General features: G+C 38.3%; 1 protein-coding gene across 11 annotated transcripts in view; it reads left to right on the forward strand.

The window, feature by feature from the left end:
* The window catches only part of FRYL (FRY like transcription coactivator), a 427,650-nt gene that overhangs the window by 224,014 nt on the left and 191,092 nt on the right, over positions 1–12,544 (forward strand). For 8 of the 11 annotated variants that reach the window (XM_077815668.1, XM_077815661.1, XM_077815665.1 and 5 more), the window contains 4 exons: positions 1,813–1,905; positions 4,280–4,378; positions 5,644–5,745; positions 8,273–8,317. In XM_077815668.1, coding sequence (XP_077671794.1) covers positions 1,813–1,905; positions 4,280–4,378; positions 5,644–5,745; positions 8,273–8,317 — 339 coding nt within the window. The remainder of the gene's footprint in view (positions 1–1,812; positions 1,906–4,279; positions 4,379–5,643; positions 5,746–8,272; positions 8,318–12,544) is intronic. The other 3 variants (XM_077815666.1, XM_077815667.1, XM_077815670.1) reach the window with 1 other exon arrangement.

Raw genomic sequence — 12,544 nt, forward strand, 5'->3', positions numbered from 1 at the left:
CCTCTTTGCAAAGCAGGATCCAGGTTCACCTATATTGATCAAAAGAGTGTAGCAGAAAGTTGTTCTGGTGTGACAAGTGCAGCTTACTACTAGTAGTGAAAATGGGAAGACTGATCTTTATGGATTGGGTAAGGGACAGGAACAAAGGGGTTCAGTGCATTGTGTAATTGGGTGCAGAGGACTATTGAAACTCAAAATGTGGTACATGCCCCTTACCCCTGTCCACACAGCAAATCTTGCATGGGTATGAGGCTGTGCCACAGCCTGAGGCATGTACTTACTCACACCCCTCAAGCAGGTAGCTTATTTGCCCTGTATTCATGCCGTCTGACAAAAGTGCTTCTGAGGTTTAGATGTGGATAATAAGGGGGTTATGGCACAACCATGTGCATGGAACTGTTTATAGTTGCTAGTGTAGATGTAGCCTTAGACACCCTCCAAATGGATCACCAACTGCATTGCAATGGTTTATACTGCTAAGAGAGTAACATCTCCTGATAGTCTCAGTGTGTGCTTCAGAGCACATTCAACATCAGTTGCGTTTCTGGTGCACGTCCCCAATCTAGGCATTTGTAGAGCAGCAATGGGTCCTTGGTCTATATTTCCACCATACATTACACACTGTCTGCCCACTTCAAGGGAAGAAGCAAATGTAGGTGAGGAAGTCCCTCTTCAGAAGAGATTCCCAAGCTGTTACCTCAGGACGTGGGCCGTGGAGTCATCTACAGTGTAATAGACATATGCAAGCACCTGAAGAAGAAAAAATGGTTACTTAACCTTCTTGTAATGTTTGTTCTTCAGGATTTGAGGCATATGTCCATTCCATGACCCATCCTCCTTCCCTGATGCATGAGAGTCTACCACTGGGTTCCGGTGTGAAGGAACTGGAGGATAGGTGGGGCACCTTTGCCCTTTATACACTCACTTGAGAAACAAGGAACTCGGCTGTGGGCTGGTATGCTCCTGTGGGTACCAGTAGGGAAAAATTCTGCAGTACCAGGGCACAAAGTGTTCACATACCTACAGTATAATGCACATCTGCAACACGTCTCAAAGAACAATAATTGCAAGAACATTAAATAACTATTTTAATCTAACAAAGTTGCCCAGTACAAAAACAACTTGGTATTTTTTACTCTTGAGACATCTTATTTAATATATATTTTAAACATTATATTAATCAGTGACTTAGAGCTTCTTCCAAACTAAGCTAAATATTTTTGGCAGTCAGTTACCAGTTTAGGTCCTGATTCTGCAAAGACTTACACACATGCTTAAATACCTTGCTGGATTGAGACTATAATGCTCATAGTCTTGCAGGATCAAGCCCTTACTGTAAATATTTTCTCTAAAATTATGTTTTGTATATAAGTTATGATAGTACATAGTAACATTTATAAATGTTAAGTATTCTTAATGCCTAAAAATTTTCTAGTAATGACCATAAGATTACCGCATGTTTTCAGATATTTTAAAACAATCTGAGCAGGAAGATTTACCTTATAATTCTATTTATGGGAAAAAGACATAATAGAAAGACAACTGCGGTTGCAACTGTTTTTAGTTTTCAAAAAAATTGCTGGGGGTAGAGGCATAGAATTTGAAACCTTACCTTTGATAATGGTATGAATGAGTCTCAGATGCTGCTGAGGAATGGGCTAACTTTTATTTTTAAAATTATTAATTTTAAGTAGCTGCCAGTGTAGGACAGTTGGTGATGTTCTTATACAACAAATTAAAACTTAAAATGTCTTTATTTTTGTCTTTTGTTTTTGTTTGTTGTTGCTGTCTTTTTAACACTTGATCGTAAAGGAATGTGCTCAGTACTTCCTGGAAGTAAAAGATAAAGATATAAAACATGCACTTGCTGGTTTGTTTGTGGAGATTCTCATCCCTGTGGCTGCTGTAAGTAGTCTCCACACACACACACCCCCCCCGCGCGTGAGTTTGATTAGTTTTTCTTCCTGCAATTCTTTCAATAAATCCTCACTGGGTTGAATTTGTGCAGACCCATAAAAGCTGTTGGGCAAATGCAATGAGGCAAGAATTTACCTATCAGTACCTAAGTGCTCCTATGAAAGCAAGCATATCAGTACTTCCTACTTATTATCTGGTTTCCCACTTGTCTTTAGGCCTAGAGTAATTGCTCTCTCACCATAACTGTTATCTCTCATATTTATTGTGATAGGCTGAATTCTGCAGTTCTTATTTAGTCTTTACTCAAGAAAAGCTCTCACTGGCTTGTTCTTCACCAGCTGAAGCCTCTGAGCAGCCTTCAAATGTAGCCCCAAGTGTAGCATGTTACTGCCTGTTATAGCCTGTAGGTGACTGAAATGTACGCAGACCTCAAAAATGATTTTCTGTGCAAAAGAAAAGGATGCAGTCCTTTGGCTAAGTGAGTCCAATAAGACTCTGAATTTGTGAACAACCTTGATGTTTGGTGGGCATAATCCCTCATTTGAGGGAGACGTCACAGCTTCTGCCATTTTCTTAGAATGATTTCTCTTGCCAGTAAGTATCATCTGCATCTTACGCAGTTGAATTTGAGCTAAACAGCTTTCATCTGAATTCATTCCTCCAACAGACAGTGACAAAGGAAAACTGCATTGCCTAGGCTAAAGGAATAGGAAACAGGGCTGAGTATCATCAGCATGTTGAAAACAGCAGCCCATAACACTTCTCCTTCCCTGAGGAGGTTGTAAGTCAAGAAGACTCTGTGCCATCCAAGCCTGAAGCCTGGATGATAGGTATCCTAAAGATTAAAGGAAATTGTGTGTCTGATGTTGGCCAGCCATCACTTTCTCAATAAACTTCCACAAAATGAGTTTAGAAACTTTGTAGAAGTTGGTGAGATGGTTATGTCAAATGATAGTTTCATTAGCAAATGCCAGACCACAATACGTTGCTGGTAAACAAAGTACCCTCCCAAAGAATGGTGGGTCCTGAGTCCATTCATCAAGTGACTGAAAGGACTTCTGTCATTACGCTCAGGACCCTTCACTTTGTTACAATCAGAGAAGACAGTGTTGTTCGTTCCAATTTCTGTTATACTGCTTTCATTGTATCACAGACAGTAACCCAACTTGGATTTAAATGTAAAATGGAGCCAATTATGCCTCTTTGAACCACTTTAATACATTGATGATACCCTAAAAGTTATTTTTTTGTATCAAGAGAGCCACTTTGTTGGCTCAAATACTTTTCAAATGCATTTCACAATTTGTCTGCTTCTCATCACGTAAACATTCAGACTATTGCACTGAGCAAAATGGGGTTGCCATTTTTTGATGACTGCTTTATGAACGAAATAATAAAAATTAAGAAATTCAGTTACCTTTTATACAGAAGGACTAGAGAGAAATTATTAACTTGCAGTTGCTACAAATGTGAAGTTCAGTGCGTCTGTCCAGTGTAAAATCAAACTAATTAGGACTACTTCTGTAACACCTTTGATGTGTATGTTTCTTTACAAAGCACATAGTTTAGACAGGTCCCTCCCCTGAAGCGCTTACAATATTAATTGGACAAATACTAACATTAAAGGATGAAGTGTGAAGGTGAGAGAACACACAGTGAAGTTGGTCAGCAATGGAAGCCTAAATATGGACTAGGAGAGATGTGTTGATGGGGAGAGGGTGGGTGCATGGGAAGGCAGCAGTTCTGGGTTTGTAGAACAGAGTGGGAAAGCCCTTAGAGTGTGTGAGGGTGTGCGCACGTTCATGCATCGAAACAAATCCATGGTGATTTTGCGCCTGAATTGTGAAACTAAATGAAGACACTGCATTTATGATAGGGTACACAGTAATAAGCCCCATTCTTATTGAGTCCCAGCTCTCAGATTTATTGTGCATTAAGGAAAAAGGGTAACAGTGAGAAAAGTTGAGTGACCTCTTTTAACAAAAAAATACACACAGTTTAAAAGAAACTTCTGTCTAAGAAGTTGGTGTTGTCTATAGTAAAATAGTTTACACACTTAGCATGTGTTTAAAAATAAGACTCTTTTTCCTTAGTTAAAGCATGCAAATTCAGAACAGATGTTTCTGCACTTTTAGTCGCAACATTTTCATTGTTTTACTAGATGTTTGTGCTATATGACACATTGATTTCATGTGCTGCTCATTACATCTTATACAGAAAGACTTGAATAACTTCACTAACCTTAAAGATAATCTAAATGTTGAATTCTCATATGCCTGTATAGTTCCGCTTTTAATATATTTTAACTTCTTTCTTTCTGCCTAGATCTCTATACTCAATTATTTATATTTATTTTCACTAGGCTGTTAAAAATGAAGTGAATGTGCCATGTTTGAAAAATTTTGTGGAGATGCTCTACCAGACTACCTTTGAATTGAGCTCAAGAAAGAAGCACTCACTGGTATTAAAGAAATATTTCAGTTCTTCACATATTTACTGATATATATTATATTTTTAGATGAATGATTTACCCAAGGAAAGTTAAGGGAGTTCTTTAATATAAAGTCTTAACTCCTAAAGGCAGCGCAAGGATTAAATTTATGCTTTTTTATACTGCTTCTGCTTGATCTTTGATGTCGGTGTCGTTGTGCAGGATTTGTTCTCCCTGTGAATGAAAAGTAATTCTACCTCTGTTCTCATTCCCGAGCCTTTCCTGAAACTGACAGTTTTTTTTAATTATTTCAGTGGTTTGTGATGTGGAGTTGTTGTTCCCTGATATCTCCTCTGATAGTATAAATTCTGTTCAGTCAGAATCTCAATGTGGATTTAATTAAAGGGCAGAAGTGGCAGACCATATATTTTTTGCAGCAGACCAGCTGCCTGTTAACTACCCTGCTCTTGTCTATTAGCTCTTCTGCCCACATGTTTCAGCTTTTCCCAGCATCTGTTTATCTCCCCAAGCTTAGCTCATGGATTTTTTTTAAAGTGTGTTTCCTTTCAAGGATTTAACTATACTTTTCTTTATTTTTAAAATTTTTTTTGGTGTAGTATTTTTCACTCCCTTTATTCACATTCCTATAATGCAAGTGAATTCGTCTCACTTTGCATCTGGCACAAGGCTAATTTTTGTGTCTGTGGTTTGTACTTTCATTAAATTTACTTTAAAATTACTTTAAAATAATCTCTTACATTCACATATGGAGGGCTTTGAGTACAATAGAGATTCCATTGCTATCCTATTTTAGGATTCCAAGAATTAAGGAATGGCTGTCACTATAGACATTTAAACACTAGTTTGTAACAAGAATGTAATGATATCATTGTCAAACTTGGTGCTGAGAGGACATTTAGTTTTATTTTTTTAAAGTCAGAAACATTGTTGCATTATTCTTATTATTTAACTAGGTTGTATTTCTCTCCCCTAACTTTCATCCTATACCAAAATGACTGTGAATGAGACCAATTTTGTATTAAGGACCAGTATACTTTCTGTTGAAAAACTTTTAACACCTTAACAAATCTTACAGCACTTTGTCTCCAGCAGAAGAAGCACCATGGCTCAAGTACTTACAAACTGTATTAAATCTGTGAAGGTAGAACAGGGGAAAAGGCAGTGCTCCTGAGCACCCAAAGCCTTACTCAGGTTTTACTGGGGTGATTGCGTTGTTCCTGAATGTATTTCTCACAGAGCAATTTGATCAGTTCTTCTTTTTTCCCTCCTTGTAGGCTCTGTATCCGTTGATCACCTGCCTGTTGTGTGTCAGTCAGAAACAGTTTTTTTTAAATAACTGGCACATTTTCCTGCAGAACTGTTTATCACATTTAAAGGTAAGAAACATTCTTAGTTCAGAAACCTGTCACAAATCAGTAGCATTCAGTCTTATGAACTTTAAGCATTTTAATACCAACTAAAGCAAAATAAATAATTAGCTGTTTAAAAGAACACTGTCAAATATTTATTCTAAAAACCTTTTGAATGTTTTAATTCTCCATTGTTTAGTAATGTGTTTCCTGTGTTTTATGTGGTGCTGGAATTGGCATGGCACTTTTTTTTTTAAATGCAAAAGGTAGCTGTTTTAACTCATTTAGGTCCATTTGATGCTATCTTTGTGCATCAGCTTCATTGGTTCATGTTTGCATAGCTCTAGGAGCAGTGTTTGTTACTCAGCTGTTGTTCTACAGCCAGCAGAGAGCACAAACAATAACTCTTTTGATCACATAAAAATTATTGCTGGGAGGTCTGTGTATGTGTGTGCGCTCTCACACTTAAGTAATATAAATAGTAATTTCAAAATATATCTTCCTGTTTGATAAATTAGTTGATTAAAAAAGAAACTAAATATGTAGTCTGGAGGGGAAATGATCTCTACATCCTATACAAATTTTAAAGTTGTGTAAATTTTGAATATAAAACTTAGTGTCCCTTTTAACTCTTGACTGAATTCGATAGCATTGTCAATATTACTGGATTAATAAATGACACAGATCATTGATATTTTGAAATTATGGGGTTTTGTCCTAATTTAAAGCTTAAATTATTTACTGTGATATACTCTTTCATAAATTTTTATTAATGTGGTTTATTAGTAATGTTTGTTTTGTTTAACATCTTGGTTTTGATATTTTCAAAGTAATGGATTCACCTTATTGTTAGCATTGTTTCTGGCTAGCTATGTGTAACAATTTCCAAATCTTGTCTACATGCTTATGATTTAAATTATGTAAACCACGGTGAAAGCTGCTAAAGCAAAACACAGATTTTGATGTTTTTGAAGGTTCTTTTGTCTTCATGACATCTTTTGTATGTTTCTGTTGCTTGTTGGGTTTTTTGTATATTTTTTCATCTAACATTCTTCAAATTTTTTCAATGTCTGCTTTGTTTTTTGTTTTGCAATTGAAGCTTTCCTTTAAAAAAAAAAAAAAAAAAAAAAGAAGCTGAATTTCTTTTGCATCCTGAAGTCAGATATTCCTGGCATACCGTCCATAGCTGGCAATTGATGCATTAAAACTATCAATGCCAACGAGTTTAAGTAGTAACTGCGCAGCATGCATTGTTTACTTCGAATATTTTTCTTGCCCATTAACAACTTCACACATTTACCTTAGGGCTCTATTCAGCAGAAATTTTATATTTGAGCTTCTGTAATGCAGAACATAGAAGTTTTGGTACTGTACATTGATGAGGGACTTAGCAGGGTATTTGGTAGACCACTAAGTCATTTGGACTGCAGTTCCACTATTGTTTTCTGTGGTTATCTAGCCGTGGATTGAGACTTGGGTGAAGTGAATCTTTCAAATTCCATCCCAGTTATCTTTTTATTTTGCTTCAGCTAAGCTTGTTTCTCTGTGCATGTTGGCGTTAACTAAATGAGTAGTTAATTGCCCAGCAGGTGCTTTTCTAGATTTATTTTTTCTCCTCCTCCCTCATTTTTTACTTGGTCTCACCATAATATTTTATTTTTATGCATTTGCTTGAATTATTTAGCTATATGCAGCATAATAAAGATTAAGTACCTATTCACTCTAAATGTCTCTGACATCCTTTAAAATATAATTATCAAAATTATTTAATTAGAATATCAGCAGGTTTCATCTGACCTCCACTAGCAAAAATCAGGCAAAAATTAAAAATTGAAACAATAACATTCTCATACTACTAATTACTCTTATAACTCCCCTCCCTCCTCCAAAGGCTAGGGAGAAAGATGGGCTTTGTAACATTGCTGATCACAGCTGTGGCAGTATGTTATGGAGAAAGAAGTGGTCTCTTGGTATAGGGCTTTATTGGTCATAGCATTAGCTCTAAATTTCACCTAGAAACCAATAGAAATTCATTGGAGATTACGACGCATAGGAGTAATATATTCCACTTAACAAATATTTCCGTGAATTGATTCAGTAGCATGTAACTGTATCAGTATTTTCAAGTTTTTGGCTAATATTTTAAACCATTATTTTGGATACTATACAGTTAATTTTCAGTGGCTTGGTCAGGAGATTATCAGCTTCCCTGAGTCTGAGGATGAGGTCTCTGATCCTACTTCTGCTTCTTAAGGACAAGGAGGAAAAAGGTTTAAAGAGTCTGCACAAGTGGGAAGGGAAGTGTAGAGTAGAAGACGAGGTATTTCTTGGGAAAAGATAATTTTTTGCCTTAGGAAATTAATTAGTGTCCATTGCCACTAAACCATTGAAGCTAGTGGAGCATTCAAAGCCGTTACCAGGAAAAACCTTATTTCTGTGAATAGAGTCCTTAGTATATGGCTACCTGTTGTTTTGTGCTTTTTTTCATCTAACATGCATGTGCCTTCCATTCTCATGTTTGTTATGTTTTGCTGTCTCACATTGCTTTATTTAGATGCCATCTAACAACAGTATCAGAAAACAAATAGAAACACTCCAGGTGAGTTAATATGTTGTAATAACATGGTGAAAGGTCGCTTGGTCTTCTGTAACTGCGTATTTTGTTTTCGGTGTGTGTTGTTGCATTTTGTGTCTTGTGTGGTTCTATAAAATTGCTATTGGCATCATCAAGAAGCAACAGCACAAAGAAGCATCTTTGAAAAAACATTTGAAAGGTTTGCTAAAGGAGGGAGTACTGTAAATCATCTGATACCAATTTGCTTGAGGAAAGGTAGATTTGTGAGACTGAGCAACAATTGAACAGCCCAGTTCATTAAACAGCATTGCATGTTTACAGTAGGAGCTAAAATATCTACATCAAATATTTGGTTATTTCTGTTACATTTATTTCATACAAAATTGTCTTGCATGTTAGCTAACTTGGAAACATTTTCACAATAAAAAAGATGAAGCTGGTTTATTGTGATAACTTGCAGTGAACTACAGTAAAATCTGCCAAGAGTGACCACTCATGGGAGTTAGCAAAAGTGGTTGCTTATAAGAGGTGGTCTTTCTTTTCAAAGGTTTGCCACCAGAGAGCGGTGGTCTTCCGTGGCCTCTGCAAGTAGTCACTCATTACAAGTAGTCTCTCTTCAGAGGTGATATCTAGGGCAGGTTTTACTGTAACTTGAAAGACATTTACATTGTTGGTTTTACAGGTTTTAGAAAATAGAAATTGTTTTAGTTCAGAACAGAAGAAAAGTTTAACAATATTAAAAAGTACTGTCTTCACTAAGTGATTACATTTGACTAACATGGAAAAAAGGCTGTTTTGTTTCTTGCCTTCATCAAGATATTTGTTTCATTAAATCATTTTAATGTGTCCCATTAGATCAGCATAGATTCATTGTCTTTTTTTGTTGTTGTTGCTTTTGTAACCCTTTATATATCCAGTTAGATTTTTAACAGTTTATATTATACTCTGCTGATATATTTAATCCATAAGATTCTTCCATGTTGGAAAATTTTAGGAATTAAAACAGAGCTATATTTGAAACAAAATACACGATCAAAATGCGTCAAATAAGACCTGACATATATTAGCCAAAAGACTGGAATATGTCAGTATGTTTAGTTAAACAGATTTTTATTTGTAGCATACTGTAAATACCCGTTTCAGAGAAAAGAGAAAAGCCTTTTACTATGTAAACCTTTTTGACATTAAATATGTCATAATTTTTATAAAATAGAATAAAAAAGCCATTTCCTTTAAGCACATTTGTCTAACTTAACATCTAGTTATAGGACAGGAATGAAAGTACAAATGCCTAGCAGTACAAGACAACCATGACTGATAATGGTTTAAAATTCTTTGATGCTGTTTGTAAACATAAAGCCCTTACTCAATATGAAAACCTACAACATTCTACACATGGGCGGTGCCACCTCTTCCTGTTGGTGGTGGGGGAGGGGGGACTTAAGGTAGGCTAGACAGAAAATTGGGGGGAAGGGGTTTGTCCCCCCCATCACCATGAGGTCCCACCCCTCTCCATGGCCCCACCTGCTGCTCCTCCTCAGGTAAGCGCGGGCCTCACCTCCTCCTCTGTCACCTCCCTGAGGCCCTCGCCAGGTCAGAAGCTGGAGCTGGGCAGTGCAAGATGACTGCTGGACTGGCTGGTACCATGGTGCAGGCGGCACTCCCATGTCTCCTGCTGCTGCTGTTGGTGCCCAGGGTTGGGGGCTGCTTGTAGCCAGTAAGATCTGCCAGGGTGGTGGGACCCGGCTCTGGGGTCAGCAGAGCCTATGGGGGCAGGACCCAAGAGCCTGGGCTAGAGTGGGTCAGTTGGGTCACTGTGGGGAGCCCCAGCCCCTCCATCTGCCCTGGGTGGCATGCCCTGGTGGACGGAGACACAGGTGGAGGGCTGCTCTTGGGCACCCTGGAACCCTGTCCAGCTTACTTCTCTGCTGCTGCTGGAGCTGAGTGCCAGGAGTAATGTCAAAAACCACTACCAATGGATTTTGCTACCAGTAGCAGTTACAGATGCTGCCCATCACAATTTGCTACCTCTCACATAAGAACAGCTATACTGGGTCAGCCATACAGTCATACAGGGTCAGACCAAAGGTCCGTCTAGCCCAGTATCCTGTCTTCTGACAGTGGCCAATGCCAGGTGCCCCAAAGAGAATGAACAGAACAGGTAATCACCAAGTGATCCATCCCCTGTTGCCCATTCCCAGCTTCTGGGAAACAGAGGTTAGGGACAACATCCCTGCCCATCCTGGCTAATAGCCATTGGTTGACCTATCCTCCATGAATTTATCTAGTTCTTTTTTGAACCCTTTTATAGTCTTGGCCTTCACAACATCTGCTGGCAAGGAGTTCCACGGGTTGTCTGTGTGTTGTGTGAAGAAATACTTCCTTTTGTTTGTTTTAGACCTGTTGCCTATTAATTTCATTTAACCTTTCCCATCCTCTGGTCCTCAGGTAGGAAATTGTGACAGGGCATCAATCAACAGAATAAACTTGTACTATAAAAAGAAAAAGAAAAATTTAGATTTAAAAATTCCTATGTTTTCACTGTAATTTTTCATTTGGAAGTGCTATACTAGAAACACAGATATCATTGTTAAAACTACTAGCAACTATTTACTTATAAATATTTTCAATGATTATTTGCTATTAAATTATAAGTTAAATAGCACAATGTCATCCATCTGCACAATGTTAACAAAGGTAAATGATGAAGTGCTAAGAATAATAAAATAACATTTTAAAAAGTAAAGAATTATAAGGAGCTAAACTATATGTATTTAAAATGGATTACAAGAAAGGGAATGCAATTCAGGGAATCACAGCGGCAGATAAGACAAATTTGTGATCTGCTAGGAGACTTTATGCACACACATAAACTGATAAGGGATTCCTTTAAATATTCAATGTGTGACGCGCAGTTTTTGCTGGTGTATGTAAAATACTTCATTGAATCAATTCTCCTTTAGCACTTCAGTACATTATATCGGATAGGGAAGAGCGGGCGGGTGTATCTAGGCGTTGGGATGCCCTGTGCTTTTAAGGACACAGCTCTGGGAAGCATGTACTGTCCTGTGAGCAGGGGGGAAAAAAGTCCAGTCCCCACTCTCTCAGCTCTTCAGAGCTGGGTGGCCAGAGAGCAGCGGTGGCTACAAGGGGGTAAGGCAAATTTTGGGGTGGCTATAGCTTCTACAAGCTCCTCCTAGAGCAGCCCCTGATTCTACATTTGCAGTGATGGTAGATTTATGATTTGTCTGTGGTTCATACAAGCAAACAGAAAATCTTCCTCCTAATTAGTTGAAAATAGCAATTCTTCTTCAAGTAGTGTCCCTATGGCTGCTCTACAGTCAGTTTGTCTGCGTCCCTGTGCTTCTGATCAGAGGTCTTTGGTAGCGGTGTCTATTGGGTTCAGGCATGCTCTTTCCCTCCCTTGTGTTGTGCCTCAAGGCTAATCAGCATTGCCCAGGCGAACCATCTTCAGTTCTTTCCTCAACTATCCCAGGCTAGAGACAGAGCGATTAGCAGTCCATTCACGGATACTTTAGGTCTTTAGAATTGTTTTCTTAGATATTCTTAGTGTTTTTATTTGCCTATTCTTCTTACTTTTATGGGGTTTCCTTTAGTTTTTTCTTCCCTGTTTAAAAATAAAATACAATAAAAGTCTAGTTTTTACTTTATTCCCTTTTTCCCGCCCCCTGGGGATTGCCCTCTGTAAGGGACATGCCTGGCTCCCCCAGTTTTAAGAGGTGCCTCACCTGCAGGGAAGCCATACCGGTTACAGACGACATTCTCGCTGTGTCGGTGCCTCAGAGAGGCCCACCTTGCACAAAAGTGTACTTTTTGCCAGCAGCTAAAAGCCAGATCCCGAAAGACCTGGGAACTAAAGTTGAAACTACTATTGATGGAGGGAGGATCACTCTCCTGATTAACAAGTTGCTTTTGGTTCTGGCTGAAGTTGCATGGCAAACATCAGCCTTGGTCATACCAACCTACAAAAGGGTGACTGTCTGTTCAGGAGCTGTGGACATATTCACAAAGCTGGGTCTCCAGTTCAACATCCAAAAATCTACCTTAACTCTAGTACAGCACTTGGGGTTTACAGGGTCCTATCTCAGCTCACTGCAAGTGAGAGCATGCCTCCCACAAGAGAGATTTCACAGCTGACCACACTCAGAGACAATTCAAGCCAGCCCACAAACATTGGCCAGACATTGCCTCCAACTTCTGGGACACATGGCGACAGGCATGTTTTTAATA

The sequence above is a fragment of the Eretmochelys imbricata genome, chromosome 4 (assembly GCF_965152235.1).
Source record: "Eretmochelys imbricata isolate rEreImb1 chromosome 4, rEreImb1.hap1, whole genome shotgun sequence".
Taxonomy (NCBI): Eukaryota; Metazoa; Chordata; order Testudines; family Cheloniidae; genus Eretmochelys; species Eretmochelys imbricata.